At 37.5% G+C, this 17459-nt stretch overlaps 1 protein-coding gene across 1 annotated transcript in view; it reads left to right on the top strand.

The window, feature by feature from the left end:
• Window positions 1–17459, top strand: part of KDM4C (lysine demethylase 4C) — a 380713-nt gene that overhangs the window by 77545 nt on the left and 285709 nt on the right. Inside the window, 2 exon segments of the mRNA XM_047767661.1 lie at window positions 6118–6221; window positions 9974–10111. Coding sequence (XP_047623617.1) covers window positions 6118–6221; window positions 9974–10111 — 242 coding nt within the window.

Here is a 17459-nt window from a genome sequence, read left to right as displayed (position 1 = left end):
GGGTGGGGCCAGATTTTCCCAAAATGGCCACCTCCAGAGAAAGGCATCTACTGAATGTTCCCCGAGAGCTTTGCCTTCAATGTCTTTCCCTCAGAAGAAGCCACATTCACTCCTGTTTTCCCAGGATGTCCTCCAAGAACTGCAGTCAGATTTGACCCAGATTCTTTTTTTTTTTTTTGTCTTTTTGCTATTTCTTGGTGTGCTCCCTCGGCATATGGAGGTTCCCAGGCTAGGGGTCCAATTTGAGCTGTAGCCACCAGCCTACGCCAGAGCCACAGCAACGCGGGATCCGAGCCGCATCTGCAACCTACACCACAGCTCATGGCAACGCCGGATCCTTAACCCACCGAGCAAGGGCAGGGACCTAACCCACAACCTCATGGTTCCTAGTCGGATTCGTTAACCGCTGCGTCACGACGGGAACTCCCTGACCCAGATTCTTATGAAGACCTCACTCTGCCCTGGGACCCAGTGCATGTGAAAGTTCATGTGCCCCTTTTAAGAATGGGGTCTCCGTTTCCCCCAGTCCTGTGGAGCTCCTGTGCACAAACCCCACTGGCCTTCAAAGCCAGATGCTCCAGGGGCTCTTTCTCCCAGTGCTAGATCCCTGCATGTGAGGGTTTGATGTGGGGCTCAGAACTCTCACTCCTGTAGGTGAGTCTGTGAACCAGTTAGTTTTCAGTCTGTGGAGCTTCCCACCTGAGAGGTATGGGGTTGTTTAGATTGTGAAATTGCCCCTCCTACCTCTTGATGTGGCCTCCTTTTTTTCTTGAGTAGGGTATCTGTTTTAAGGTTTCCAGTCCATTTGGGTGAAGAATGCTCAGTCTTTAGTTGTGAATTTTGTTGTTTTTAGGAGAGAAGTTTAGCTCCAGTCCTTCTATTCTGCCATCTTAATCCTGTCTGAGACTAAGTTTTAAGTTGAGATAAAATTCATGAAAGATAAACCATTAACCATCTTGCAGAGTACAGTGCACTGGCATTTAGTATATTCAAATTGTGTTACTATCACCTGGTCTAAGAGATTTTCATCACCCTAAAAGGAAACCCTATATTTATTAATCAGTTATGCTCTATTCCCCCCCTATTCCTCCCTAGCCTCTGGCAACTAGTAGTCTGCTTTTTGTCTAGGTATTTACATATTCTAGATATTTCATGTACATGGAATAACATAACATGTGACCTTTTGTGTCTGGCTTTTTTCACATAGCATGTTTTCTATGTTATGCTTATAGTAGTACCTCATTGTTTTTTATAGTTGAGTAATATCTCATTGTGAGGATAGACCATGTTTTGTTCCTCCATTTATCCGTTGGTGAACATTAGGTTGTTGCCAGCTTTTTTTTACAATGGCAAAGTTTTTTGTATATAATCTCCTTAGATTCCTGTGAGGATCCATTCAGTGAGGATAGGCACTGTGGAGAACAGAGTGATGGTTTTTCAAAATATTAAAAACAGAACTACTAAATGATCCAGTAATTCTACTTCTGAATATGTATTTAAGAGAAATGAACTCACTGTCTTAAAGAGATATCTGCATGCCAGTGTTCATTGCAACATTTTTTGCAGTAGCCAAGACACAGAAACAACCTAAGTGTTCATCAGCAGGTGAATGGATAAAGCAAAGTGTTATATAAGTGTATATATAATATGAATGGAATGGGATAGTAATAATGAAATATTATTCAGGCATTAAGAAAGAAGGAAATCCTGCCTTTTCTTCAACATGCGTGAATCTTTAGGCCATTATGCTAAGTTAAATAAGTCAGAAAGAGAAAGACAAATACTATATGATCTTGCTTATGTGGGGAATCTAAAAAACAAACTTACAGGTACAGAGAAAAATTTGGTGGTTTCCAGAGGCAGGAGGTGGGAGAAGTGGGTGAAGGTGATCTAAGATACAAACTTCCGGGAGTTCCCGTTGTGGCTCTGTGGAAATGAATCTGACTAGTATCCATGAGGATGCAGGCTCTATCCCCGGCCTCTCTCAGTGGGTTAAAGATCCCCTGTTGCCCTGAGCTGGGATGTAGATCGCAGATGCAGCTTGGATCTGGCATTGCTGTGGTTGTGGTATAGGCTGGCAGCTACAGCTCTGATTGGACCCCTAGCCTGAGAACTTGTATATGCCATGGGCGTGGCCCTAAAAAGACAAAAAAAAAAAGGCGAAAAAAACAAACAAAAAAACCCAACCAACTTCCACTTATAAGATGAGTTAAGTTCTGGGGATGTATCTATAGTATGGTGGCTATAGTTAACAATACAGTATTGAAAATTGCTAAGAGAGTAGATCTTAAAACTTTTCATCACACACACAATTATAACTATTTTGTGTGATGAACATGGACTAAACTTATTGTAATCATTTCACAATATATACATATATCAAATCATTACACTGTATGTCTTAAACTTATACAATGTTGTATTTCAATTATATTTTGAAAGGGGAAAAACAAACCACTGAGGAAGGTAATATTAACATCCTGATTTTATGGATAGGGAAATTGAGGAGCTGAGAGATTATGGAACTAGTCAAGGATGTGTGAGTTATTGAACTTGTGTTAGGAATGCATGTCTCTGTAGAGGTTCTTAACTATTATTCTCTTTTGTTTTGCTAGCCATGTGGGCAAGATGAGAATGACTTCAAATAATTAAAATAATTAGAGTTTTGGTCTAAAACTTAGTTCTGCTGTTTAATAGGAATTATAAGGTACATGTTTGTTGTGAGCAGTAAAGGAGAGAGGAAAGTTGGTGCTCAAGTAAGCTTTATGTTAAGTGCTTGTAAGGGAGATTGGGCAAGATTTACACAAAATCCCAAAGCACAGTTTACACCTTTCAGGAGACTGCCTCTTAAATGCTTCTTCCAAAGTATCTCTGAAAGAGAGGAGAGAGAAACATTACCTTTTGCCCCACAACACTCATGCAGATTTTGCTTTTTTTTTTTTTTTTTTTTTTTTGTCTTTTTAGGATTGTTCCCATGGCACATGGAATTTCCCAGGCTAGGGGTTGAATCAGAAGCTCTAGCCTCTGGCCTGTGCCACAGCAGCTTGATCTGAGCCTGTCTGCAACATACACCACAGTTCATGGCAGCGCCAGATCCTTAACCCACTGAGTGAGGCCAGGGATCAAACCTGCGTCCTGATGGATACTAGTTGGATTCATTTCCACTGTGCCACAATGGGAACTCCCGGATTTTGCCTTTTGTGCCCTTAGTACATTTGTTTGTATGTTAAAAGTAAACCAAGTAATTTAACATTACAAAAGTAGATATTGCAGAAAGACATGCCAGGTTTATTCTGTGTGTTCTTCTACACCTGGAGTGTTACCTAGTGGCCATGAGTATATGAGGTGTGATGTTGAGATGCTGGCTGCTGTTTCTACTACTGTATACTCGAAGGGTCGGTATGGAACTGTTTTTTTTTTTTCCCCCTTCTTTTTATAACTGCACCTGTGGCATATGAAGTTCCCAGGTCAGGGGTCGAATTCGAGCTGCAGCTGTCAACCTGTGCCACAGACACGACCACACTGGATCTGAGCCACATCTGCCTACTATAGCTTGAAGCAGTGCCAGGTCCTTAACCCACCGAGTGAGGCCGGGGGTTGAACCCATATCCTCACAGATAAAACATTGGGTCCTTAACCTCCTGAGCCATAATGGGAACTCCCAGAACTCTTTCACTATTAGAACTTCTTGGTCTTCAAGGTTGTGAGAGAGTGGACTCTTCTATTTTGTGACTGGCAAATTGGAAAGTTTTATGCATGTTTCAGTAGGAACATTAAAATATGATAACTTCTAGAGAAGACCTCTTCCAAATAAATTACTGAAAATTTAGAAAAAAAAAAGAACCTCAGAAAGTAAATATTAGAGTAGAAAAAAAAAGATTGCAAAAGGTATATTTTAAATAACTTACTTGCAAAATTTTTTTAATATATACCTTTTCTCTTTATTTGGTGACTTTCAGAAAACTTTGATAGTCTTAAGTTGAATTTTTTGTTAAATGTTGTATTTTTTACCAGTTATTTTTTTGCTATATTTTATACATGTGACTTCAGATTTGTTTTTTTCACTTATTACAAAAGCTGCAATGTTCCTGTAGCCAGAATAGTTCTAAGTTTTAAAAATTATTATCATTTTGTATCAAGTAGTATTCTGGTTATATTGGCTTGCTTATATATTGAATCAAGTCAACTATTGATTTGGAGTGAGGGTGAGTGAACTATGTACTCCTTCAGTTATTTTGAAGTAAAATTCACTTTCACACACATACTTTGTACATAATTTGTGCTGTTTATGAGGTGTTTTCCAGGGCAATGTAGAATACAGTTCTAATAGCCTGTTGAAAATATAAATTCCGAACCACTATGAAGTTCTTAATATATTGCAAATTGCCTTCCTTCAGTGGTTTTCCAATTTAAATTAACTTATGACCAGTCACCACATTGTTCAGGTCCTGATTACAAATCCATATCAAAGGAAAATTAAATAGATTCTTCTGTCTTCATTGATTTTAATTTAAAACTTAATTCATGTAGTGCTGCATAAAGTTACAGATTTGAAAAGTTTGATAGACCCATTTAAATTATACTATTAAACTTTTGAGTCTCTGTGGTATAGACTCAAGACATGTTGCTGTGTATATATTGTCATTACATTGTGTGACACTTTCTCTCCATTGACTAATGTCTGCATTCTTTCAAAAGCTATTTATTTTCTATTTATATATTACAAATATCACCCATAGAGGGCTGCATCAAATGACCACATAGGGGAAAATTATTTCTTTTTTTCCCATTGGTATTGTAGAGAATGATAATATTTCTGCTGTTTCTATTGGTATGCACTTTTTAATATTTCTATTTTTGATTTTAAAAATACAGAATGTACTGCTTTTTGCAGGTGGTTCTCTGCACCCAATGGCTCTTTTTTTCAGTATTTGATCTGTTGCCTTCTGATGATCTGTGGCCTCACATACTTCATGTGGCATCAATAAAGACGTATTTACTTTGAAATTATTCCTGTAAAACCTTGCTGATCTATGAAGTGAAAATGGTTCATGACTAGGTAGTGAGTACTGATAATTCTTTCATCAGATTGGTCATATTCTTGAGCTGTTTATTTGTAGTAAGCCACACAGATAAGTAACATTTCCAGTGGCCTTATTTTCTTCTTGGCATTGGAGGAGTTAAAACAGTATCTGTGCTTCTTCCCATTCTCCCCATGTATTGCCACACATGCTTTCCTGATGCATCTGTGTTCCTTCTGGGCCCTCTCTCTGTGATTCTCCTCTGTCTCTTCCCTGTTTCTCCTGTCTTTCTCTTGCTTTCCTGCTCTCACGTGATAGTTATTCCATCTGAGTGTGGAAACAGAAGGACAGAACATCACACACATTCGTTTTACTCTAGCTTATATAACTGAGTTAATGAGAATCTGCCTCAGACAGACCACAGGATTAAAGGCAGAGATGGAGAAAAACAACTATTTTTCAGTGTATAATATACTGTTAAATGAAAAGATTGCTGCTTGTTTAGCTTTTTCATTTAAATGCCTGCTCAAAATGCTGTGCCCACACAGGCTGATGAGACAGGTTTCTAAGCTCTTGACTGATGCTAGCTGGGAGTTAGTTCAGGAAATTAGTAGCAGTTAAACTATTTAAAATTGATCAGAAAGAAATAAAGGTGGGAAACTGCTGTGTGTCTGCTGTATGCCAGGTGTTGGGACAAATGCTTTTGGAATGATTGCTTCTAGTAATCTAAAATGAGAGATACTTCTATTAAAATGCAGATTTTTCCTCTTCTAACCTCCCTTAATATTTTCTCCATTTATCAGATAATGGATAGATTAAATTTGTTACAAATTGGAATTTATAAAGTTTAGTAATTTTATATTATGCCAACAACTCTTGGCAGGTCTTTTTGTAAAAAACGTCAACCCTTGGTGATTAAAATATGTATCCCTAAATTTTTAAGAATTCCGACTCTAGTTTTTAGTCAGAGTTTTTGATGGGAAGTTGGTTTATATTTGCATAAAGCTGTCATTCTTTAAGAATACTAGAACATGAGTTTAAAAAAAGGTTTGAAATTTTATTTTAATTACTGCTTATATTTACTGTTTCCATTTAGGTTTTTTCCCAAGCAGTTCTCAAGGGTGTGATGCATTTCTTCGCCACAAGATGACACTGATCTCTCCCTCAGTACTGAAGAAATATGGTATTCCCTTTGACAAGGTATATTAGTATTACTCTAACAAATTCATTTCATGTGGGTACTATTTTTTAAGACAAATTTAACATAAAGGAATATAACTTTAATTTCAAGTAGGATTTCTAGGATGTGGGGAGAAAAATTCAGATTCATGTTTTATTTAGGTAACAATTATTTATCTAACTACTAATTTGACATTGCTTTTATTTCAAAATATATTTACTTGAGATTTCATGCTGCTCTGGTTCTCTTATATCAATACTCAAAGTAAAATATAGCACATTTGACAGAATAAGATGTAGCACTTCTGAATTGAGGTCTTTTATATGAGCAGTATAGTTTGTGTATATGTATTTATTTTTTTAAAAAAAGAACTCAGAGCAAATTTTATTAGTAATTTGGTTGGTTAGAATCAATGATTATGGTGCCAGTAGGTTGCACCTAAACACATTTCAGACATAATACAATTTGAGATTACATTATGTATAAAATTGTCTGATGATTTAATAATCAGTTATTGCTTCTTTGGAGTATTTCTGAAGATTAAGTTCTTTAAGACTCTGTACATCCTATATTCCTCTTTCTTTGTGTCTATAGGTAGTTTTTGGGTCACAATTATTCCAGAGCATGAGCATTTTTATGTGAAGAAGCTGAAATGAAAAAAGCTTTTGACCAGATAAATAAAAGTTCTCTCTCAGCTGGAGGAGGATTAGGTCTTTAGCTACTTGCAGAAACATTAAAAAATAGCTCCGCTCTCTTTTCGTTTTTTTATTTGACCATCTTCCCATAATCCTTGCTTTTTTCTACCTTAGAAGCTTTTCACTTGTGACCAAATCATTCCCTCTTCTTATTCTCAGGCCCTTAAAGCCCTGTCTTCCACTCCCACCCTCACCAGCTCAGGCTTTGTTCAAAGTAGAATTTTTGCAAAGACCAAGAAACATTCTTCAACTTGAGGTGGTCCTGCCGACTCACACATGGTCTGTGCAGCAGACATGCATGAGGCATACTTGTCCTGTGTGATGAGGATGCTTTCTCCACTGGTTTAGTCACATACCCTTACCATGACCAAAAGTGTACCTTTGAGATTTGCACCGTGGGGAATGTCCACAGGTGTGGGTGGACTTCAGCACTGCTGCAGTAGAGCTCAGAGGCTGTGCCACCAAGGCCTTCCATCTCAGATCTGTCATCATTGCATGGTGGCTTAAGCTTGATTAAGCACTCTTATTTAAGTTGGAATACTAGAAGGCAGAGGAGAAGGAGGAGACTAGAGTCTTCCAAGACGGGAAAGCCTCCTTGGGTTTAAGGCTGGTGATAGTAATTGATCAAGGTGTTCTTTGGGAGAGGGAGTTACATAAAGGAGGACTGCAGGATTGGCTCATTTTTCCAGAATGGAGGCATTTGGAGCTTGTAGCTTCTTTCTGATCTTTGGAGAGAAGGAGGCAGGTGGCTTGTACCCCTTTCTGGTACTATTTGGTAGATTGCTAGATGCACCAGACTCTTATCTGGTCCTTTGAAGATGCGGCATTTAGTGATTTCTGTGGGAAGTGGCAGGGTGAGTGTTCATCCACAAATGGTGGACTCCAGCATTTTAGAGGGATGATTGGCATTTGCAGTTCCCCTCCCAACTTGATGAAGGGTATGTGATAACATTGCGTTCCTCAAGGAGCTGATGCTCTGATGATGATAATGCAATATGGGACAGAGTAGCTCAGACTTCTGAGTTAAACATCCCAGATTCGTTCCTGCTTCTGTCACTTGGGTAAATTACATAATTTTTTTCTGAGCTTCAGTCTCTTTGGAAAATGGGAGTAATAATAGTACCACTTAATTGGGCTATTATGAGAATGCAAAGAAATTATCTGAAGGGCTTTGCATAGCACATGTTATATAATAGCACACCCTTCCTCCTCAGTTCCACCCTCTCTCTTTAGGCAGTCATTTCACAGTTGGACTGACATTTTTCCTTCTTCTTTCAGATGTATTTTTACATATTCATACATATATATGAAAAAGTATCTTTAACAAATAGCTAATGTCTGCTTTTTTATTATGTGCACTATCCTTTCCAACATCTTTTGCCATGTGGAATTATGATGCTTAATAAAAGGTTTTTTTTTTTTCTGTCCCTGTGCTTAAAAAAAAATAAGTTAATTATATAGAGACAGCAAATTAGCCTTATGTTTTGGCTAACTGGTACTGATCTGTTTTTAGAAATTATATAGAGGCATAACATTTAGAGTCCCATTCATTGGGACCAGGTACTTTTTCAGTGGTTTTCTAGGTAGAGAAAGATCATGGGTAACATTCAATGGATCAGTGAAGCTAGTTTCCTTATCCCAGTGACAGTGGTCTTCCCCTCTTCCCCCACCTTATAGGCCTAGAAACAGTTGAACAGGGTGAGTTTTGTTTTATCACATGATAGAAGGAAGTGCCTAGTTTCCAAGCGCAGTTATAATTAATGAGATGCAATGAGACCCAAAAGGAGAGAATCAGGCTGTATTCTCACGTGCCTTGGAATGATGGAACTGGAACCATGTGGAGCACTGATAAGCCATTCTTTGCCTGCCAGGTGGCAGGTGAATTGTTGCTCATTGCAGTAGAACACCTGCTGGGATGTCATGGGGGAGAGGGTGTTGAGCTAAATTTCAGAATTGCTGGGAAAGAAAATACTTTCCCACACAACATTTTAGCATTCCTAAAATGGTAACTGAATTGCAGTGTGTGCACCTGTATTTATACATTGTGTCTTCTGTATGTTTCCACACAAGTGCATAACCACATATATTCATTTTGCAACATTTTAGGACTGAAATAAGCCAAGGTGACTGAATGAACTAGTGAGTTATAAATTTGATAGTCTACTATTGAGCAGACAAGTTAAAAAAAACTTTAAAATTTAGCTTTACTATTTTTCTATAGCTCATAGTGTATTTTGTATCTTTGGTGATTATAAAATACCCAGTTTCTTCAATTTAAAAATTAGGGATTTTTCATCTTTTCTTTTATGCTGCTGGCTAATTTAGCTAAGCTTTAAACACTATTTTTGAAAATGCACTCACACATACATACTTATATATTGCATATATATTTGAGTAATTATTTTATAGAAATTATACTATTAAGTGGAGTACATTAATTTAATGTTTTCTAAACATTACAAAAGGATAATTGGTGAATGCTATCGACTCTTCAGCAATAAGATTTCATAATAAAACCTGTTCAGCATGTGTTATCAAAGTTTTTACAGCTCTAACTTGAAAAATGTCAGTTGATATGTCCTATTATATAATCCCAATAATGTGAATTTTTAAAGTATTAAAATATGCATATTGAATGCTAATATGAAAACATGTATTTGAATAATATAAAACAAAGACATCTTCAAATAAAATACAGTTTCTTTGATTCTGGACTGAATGGTTGAAATACATTGCCAAAAATTCACACCCTGTTTAGATAAGTGTTTTGAAGTTTGCTGAAAAACTATTAAAGGATTAAGTAGAAGATCTGGGGAGTTGGCATGGGGTAGACTTCTTTATACAAGTATAGGTCTGATATCATAACATTTTTTAAAAATAGGAAACATTTTAATTGTATTTGTAATTTGGAAAATCTTAAAATTTTTATTATAGTTGATTTATAGTGTTCTGTCAATTTCTGCTGTACAGCAAAGTGACCCAGTTATACACATATATATATTCTTTTTCTTGTGTTATCTTCCATCATGTTGGAAAATCTTATAATAGGGAAATATTATATGTTTTCTACCCTGCAGATCACACAGGAAGCTGGAGAATTTATGATCACTTTCCCATATGGCTACCATGCTGGTTTTAATCATGGTTTCAACTGTGCAGAATCTACAAATTTTGCTACTGTCAGATGGATTGACTATGGAAAAGTTGCTAAATTGGTAAGTTATGCCTCAAAAATAAAGCATACATTAAATGTGTATTCTGGTTATTATAGTGGGAAAGAAAGCTAAGATCACATGCAGGATTTATTTTTTTCCTTGGTGATGCTGTGTGCCTGTCAACACAGTAATTTATTTCAGACAGATATACTTATTTTACATAGGCTGTATTACTATTTGTGGTAACATTTTCCTGTTTTGAGATTCATGTGGAGGAATTTATTTTAGATGTAATTGTATGCAAGCGATGCTTTCTTTCCGAAGGCCACCAGTTATTTTTTTGTGAGATTTTCTGGTGGTTCCTGGTGGCTCCATGTTAGGTGGCCTTTATTCTTTCCATGTTAGAGTTCAGTCTATACCTTCAAAAACAACTATTTACAGAGAAAAGTGTCTGGTAAAATAGTTCAGGAGGTTAAGGGAGGATGGTAAGAAGAAATGATTAAAACTGCCTTTAGTGCAGAAATGAATTTCTTGAAAATAATAATGTAGAACATATTTTAACAAGCAATACATCTTCATGTTAAATTTGAATGAAAATCTTCATCTCCTACTCAGTATATTTAATTTAGCTCACAAACTGTGTATTTTCACTCACAAGAAACTTCTGTTAAATTTAATTAATTGCCCCCTGTGGCATTAAGTAGAGGACATCTTCAAAGTGATGGTAGCTTCTTTTAGGTTGCTTCCTTTCCTGTGGATTTTAAGGAAGAGGTGGAGACTGGCAGAAGGCAGCTTCTTCTTTTTTTTATTTATTTATTTATTTATTTTTTTTTTATTTTCCCACTGTACAGCAAGGGGGTCAGGTTATCCTTACATGTGTACATTACAATTACATTTTTTCCCCCACCCTTTCTTCTGTTGCAACATGAGTATCTAGACAAAGTTCTTAATGCTGTTCAGCAGGATCTCCTTGTAAATCTATTCTAAATTGTGTCTGATAAGCCCAAGCTCCCGATCCCTCCAACTCCATCACCCTCCCATCAGGCAGCCACAAGTCTTTTCTCCAAGTCCATGATTTTCTTTTCTGAGGAGATGTTCATTTGTGCTGGATATTATATTCCAGTTATAAGTGATATCATACGGTATTTGTCTTTGTCTTTCTGGCTCATTTCACTCAGTATGAGATTCTCTAGTTCCATCCATGTTGCTGCAAATGGCATGATGTCATTCTTTTTTATGGCTGAGTAGTATTCCATTGTGTATATATACCACCTCTTCCGAATCCAATCCTCTGTCGATGGACATTTGGGTTGTTTCCACGTCCTGGCTATTGTGAATAGTGCTTCAATGAACATGCGGGTGCACGTGTCTCTTTTAAGTAGAGTTTTGTCCGGATAGATGCCCAAGAGTGGGATTGCGGGGTCATATGGAAGTTCTATGTATAGATTTCTAAGGTCTCTCCAAACTGTTCTCCATAGTGGCTGTACCAGTTGACATTCCCACCAACAGTGTAGGAGGGTTCCCTTTTCTCCACAGCCCCTCCAGCACTTGTTATTTGTGGACTTATTAATGATGGCCATTCTGACTGGTGTGAGGTGATATCTCATGGTAGTTTTGATTTGCATTTCTCTTATAATCAGGGATGTTGAGCATTTTTTCATGTGTTTGTTGGCCATCTGTATATCTTCTTTGGAGAACAGTCTATTCAGGTCTTTTGCCCACTTTTCCATTGATTGATTGGCTTTTTTGCTGTTGGGTTGTATAAGTTGTTTATATATTCTAGAGATTAAGCCCTTGTCGGTTGCATCATTTGAAACTATTTTCTCCCAATCTGTAAGTTGTCTTTTTGTTTTCTTTTGGGTTTCCTTTGCTGTGCAAAAGCTTGTCAGTTTGATGAGGTCCCATGGGTTTATTTTTGCTCTTATTTCTATTGCTTTGGGAGACTTACCTGCGAAAATATTCATGATGTTGATGTCAGAGAGTGTTTTGCCTATGTTTTCTTCTAGGAGTTTGATGGTGTCCTGTCATATATTTAAGTCTTTCAGCCATTTTGAGTTAGAAGGCAGCTTCTTAATGAAACTATGTGTTTTACAGAGTATGTAAAATTGACATGTATTAAGTGGAAAATGGCATGTATAGCTTCTGTGGCTTTATCTTGGCCATTGCATTTTTCAAGCAAATGTTATTCATTCTACATTGATAAAACTTGCATGTGGAACCATTGAGTGAACTATATAGAAATACATTCAGAGGGACAACTCTAGGTTTATTTTGCATGGGTATTTAGAAAGGTGCATAATATATTAAAATAAAAGTATAACCCTTTGGCAGCCCAGGAAGCGTTTGAATGAATTTGTGACACAGAAGAAAGCTCCTGCTATTAGAAGACTTTTTCTCTTCTAAGTAATTTTAATTTATGAGGTGTAATTTAGAAAGAACAGAAATGAACTATTTTCCATTACACATCTTTCATATTATAATAAAAAACCCCAGAAAGCTCAGTATGTGTACCTTGGCCAGCTATTGCAGTGCTTTGGCAGAAAAGTAATGCTGGAATCTCTACTGAAACAGTGTCATAGCCCTACGGTTATATGAAGATATGCTGTTTTATGGTTTGCATCATTAAACATTGATATAAAACAAGTCAGCTATCACAGTTGTTCAGTCACCACAAGAATTAGTTTGTGTTTGTTTGCTACAAGTTTCAGTTCTAGTTCCAGGTATTGGCTTCTCTCCAAGACTAAAATGCCTTGAGTGTGTTTCCACATTTCCGTGTGGACAGAGTGGGAACTGGAGTGTGACCAAGTAACAGGTCGAGAATGGTCCTCTCTGAAGTCTCAGCTGCTAAGCTCAGAAGTGTGAGGTTGTTAAGAATCAGAACTCAGGAGTTCCTGTCGTGGCTCAGTGGTTAGCAAATCAGATTAGGAACCATGAGGTTGCGGGTTCAATCCCTGGCCTTGCTCAGTGGGTTAAGGATCTGGCGTTGCCGTGAGCTGTGGTGTAGGTCGCAGACATGGCTCGGATCCCGTGTTGCTGTGGCTCTGGCGTAGGCCAGCAGCTGCAGCTCCAATTCGACCCCTAGCCTGGGAACCTCCATATGCTGCGGGAGTGGCCCAAGAAATGGCAAAAAGACAAAAAAAAAAAAAAAGAATCAGAGGTGGAGGGGGCGGGGCTCTGGGCCCCAGCTCTTCTTTTTTTTGTGAGCCAGAGAATATTAGCAAAGTCATTTCTTTTTCATTTTTTTTTTCTTTCTTTCTTTTTTCTTTTTTTTTTTTTGTCTTTTTGCTATTTCTTGGGCCGCTCCCGTGGCATATGGAGGTTCCCAGGCTAGGGGTCGAATCGGAGCTGTAACCACCGGCCTGCACCAGAGCCACAGCAACACGGGATCCGAGCCACGTCTGCGACCTACACCACAGCTCATGGCAACGCTGGATCGTTAACCCACTGAGCAAGGGCAGGGACCGAACCCGCAACCTCATGGTTCCTAGTCGGATTCCTTAACCACTGTGCCACGACGGGAACTCCCAAAGTCATTTCTTCTTTTTGTAAGTTAAAGACACCTCTCTACCTCATGGATGTATTGTAAGGGGAAAAAGCAAACTTAGATATGTGGATATCCATTTATGCAGTGTTGATTTATATCCTTCACTTTAGTCTAGAGATATGACTGTCTTGGTTCTGGTTATTTTTTACTAGGTACACAGTGTTCAATGGCTATAATGCAGTATTAGCCAGTTAATTTAAAATCATCACAATTATATGTGTTTGAGGTGTTTTTAGTTGTTGACTCTACTCTTTCCTTACTTTTGGTGAGATGCTGCTGCTCTGAGAATGTGTTAGTTTTCTATTGATGCTGTAGCAAATGACCGTAAAATTAGTGGTTCAAAATAATGCTCATTTACTGTTTTGTAATCTCATAGGTTAAAGGTCTGACATTGGTCTCACCAGCAAAAATCAAGGTACTTGCAGGGCTGCATTCCTTGCTGGAAACCCTGGTAAAGAATCCATTTCCTTGCTCAGTGACATTGCTGGCTGAATTCAGTTCCTTGCAGTGGTAGGACTGAGTTCCTGTTTCCTTGCTGCCTGTCAGCCAGGTCTTTGCTCCTAGAGGATTCTCTCAGGTCCCTATGGTGGTCCCCTACATTTCTGAGTAAACATTCCACAGAATCCCTATTGTCATATTAAATAACACATTCATAGACCACAGGGACTAGGATGTGGATGTCTTTGTTGTTAGGGGTGGGACTGAGGGGGCACCATGGTGTGGGGGAGCAGCATTCTTCCTATCGCAGAGTTTCAGTTAATAATTAACATGGTGATATATTAAGAATTTACTTATTCATGTAACTTAAATTATTCCACATAAAAACAGGAAACTAACCTTGGATACAATTTTGAATATTTCACTATAACAGCCTTTGGCTTTCTTATTTATTCCTCAGTATTAGTGTTTTTCTTGGCTCTTCTCAGTTAAGTTCACTTACATTATAATACGCTGTGATGGCATTTTGGGAGAAGATTTTTTATCACTTATTTGACACATATTATTATTGATTTTCAAGTCTGTTTCTTTAGGCAACCTTAAGATTTACTGTATCTTTTGTATGTGTGTGTATACCTGTGTGTACATGTGTAATTTTTAATCTTAGGAAAATTTGTGAATTGGGCAGTTAGTTTTTGTGTTTTGCTGGGGTCAAATGTAATGTAAGGTAAATTAACTATGAATTGCACTTAAGAGACTTTTAACTTTGATGATGACCAAATTTGTTAGTCTTAATTGTCTTCAATTTATTCTAAATGATAACTATTTAAAAAAACAGTTATTTTTCACAAGAGATGATGAGTTATGCATTTGGAGGGATAATTTAAGGAACAATGGCAGGGAGTTCCCTTTGTGGCTCAGTGGTTAACAAATCCAGCTAGGATCCATGAGGATGCAGGTTTGATCCCTGGCTTCGTTCAGGACCCAGTGTTGCTGTGAGTTGTGGTGTAGGCCAGTGGCTGTAACTCCAGGTCGATCCCTAGGCTGGGAACTTCCATATGCCACAGGTGCGGCCCTAAAAGGCAAAAAAAGAAAAAAAGAAACAATGGTGTATTCTTTCATCAATGAAGCATTGGGGAGTGACATCTGCTTTACCTGTCACATGTTGATTTGAGTATATAAAAGCATCTGATAGTGTCTTTGTGGTATAGTATTATTAATTGATGTGGTGCAAAGTGAGAGATCTCTACGGATATTACATATATTATAAACAAGTATTTCTAATTTCATAACTTAGAAAAGAGCTGTTATAAAAGGTTATTTTTTAATATAAAAATGATTTTGAAAAGATAACCCTAGGTTTACAGATATATTGGTGGTCTTTGTTTAGCAGCCAGCAGGCTTTGGTTAATAGAGACCTTTTAAGCCACTTAGGTTGCACAATCTAGTTGGGGACAGAGCTCTGTTTATTCAGGTAGTGCTTTTCAACTCTGTGCCTGGCACCATGTATGTTTCTGTGAATTCATCATTTGCAGGAGCCAGAAGTGAGGATAGAGGTGGCCCTGCAAAGGATTCAGAACTGCTTCCTTTGTCATTGGCTGCTTGACCTCTGGTGGCATCTCGTGCTAAGCCCAAATACTCTTCTTCCAAATTTCAGCAAATTCTTGAAGGTTTGATATTCTCAACTAAATAACAACAACAACAATAATAATAGCTAAATCTTGTTGTGTGGATATTCCATGGCCTGTAGGTATATTCCCATTTTCTAGCACTTAATCCAGATGACCCTTTATTATAGTATCTACCCAAACTACATAAGGCCTTTTTTTGGGTACATAGACGGTGGAGAAGATCTTCAGAAAACAGGCATTGGTGGAGGTGAGCCATGGCAGCAATTTGATTTGACCGTCTCTGTTTCTAAAAATTTCTAATTCCCTAGGACAGAAATGCTGTTCCTCATTTCTGTCTTTCCCTCTTTTCTCCTTAAGGAAGATCATTTTGCATTGACCTGCCAAATATGGCATAACCAAATCCTGTGTCATACTCCAAAAGAGAAGAGCTTTGCCTTCAGAGGACCCACCTACCTAAGAGAACCATTTCATTTAACAGAATTAGGGTTTTTACTGAAAAAAATTGAGAGGATTATTCATGGTAGCTATGTGCCCAAAGGACTTGTTTTCTTTGTCAGCAAGAAGTTTTCATAAAGAGCAGAAGGGCTTCTAATAAACCTCCATTTGCCAAGCTGTAGTATGAGTGGAACATATAATCCAGTTATTTATTTTAGGCATCTTTCTAGCTTTGAATATCAGAGTAATTTAGAGTGAAACACACTCTCTCTCTTTTTTTCTAGTAGAGATTTAAATATATGTAACAGATTGCATAGCAATTGGACTAAGATATTGGTCCAGAAACCGAAGACATATTTAAGTGGAATGTCTTCTGTTTCTGGAGCATTCTTTCCTTCTGTGGTGAAATGGAGTCTGTGATTACTTCTGTGCAGCAGCTATGGTGGCATTCACAGGTCTGCTTCCTGGGTAGGTTGGATCAAAGAGCTGGCCTGCAGGTTGTATTTCATTTTTCCGTTTGGTGGGATGAAGTGCAGTTGTTTTGATGTTCAGTTTGATGGATTTGTTTGCCACTGCATTCATTAGCTTCACATCAAAAAACTGACAGGCTGTTAAATGAAACTTTGGCTTAGATTTTCAGCTTGACTATTTGGAGACATTTGTGAAGATATTTTGTTTTTGTGTTGTAGCAGCCTCCAGCACTGTAATTGTCTCTAAGGGAAGAAAAGTTATTTACTGTACTGATTTTCTTGAGTAAAAAAGAATCATTGTCTGGGGGACAGTCATATCTAGGCTATGCCATCAAAAGCAGTGTATTTATGACAGTATGTGCAGCGTGAGAGACTTATCTACGGTACGATAAATAACCGTACCTTCTTGGAAGGAAAGGTAGTAGTTGGTGACTCCAAAATGATGTCTCTTGCTTTGCATTAATTTTATTTTAAGTGATAATCTATTAACATGATATGGAAGAAAGTTGAAAAATTGTACTGCAGAGCTGGGGATATTCTCTTATGAACTCCAAGAGCTTTACTTCCCTAACTTTAAAGCATTCTGACATTTGAATTCTCAAATGTTTGAACAAGTTTAAAAAGAGATGATAGAATTTTTATTTTCTTTTAAATTGGAAGGGATTTTAACTATTAAATTGTCTTGCATACAAGGACCATGATATGGGCTCATTTTATTTTATATTTTTGTCCTTCTCTAAAAATAAATTTGGTTTTTCTTAATTCATGTAGCATCTGTCCCGAAAAAAATCTTTAATCTTGGGCAGTCTTTATTAAAACAATCAGGGACCATTTTAACAGTGAGTCTCTAGGTTATATTTTAATATGCTTTAGATAACAAGTTACTAGTG

The sequence above is a fragment of the Phacochoerus africanus genome, chromosome 2 (genome assembly GCF_016906955.1).
Source record: "Phacochoerus africanus isolate WHEZ1 chromosome 2, ROS_Pafr_v1, whole genome shotgun sequence".
Classification (NCBI taxonomy): Eukaryota; Metazoa; Chordata; class Mammalia; order Artiodactyla; family Suidae; genus Phacochoerus; species Phacochoerus africanus.
Note: the sequence above shows the minus strand (reverse complement) of the source record. Positions and strands in the feature narration are given on the sequence as shown.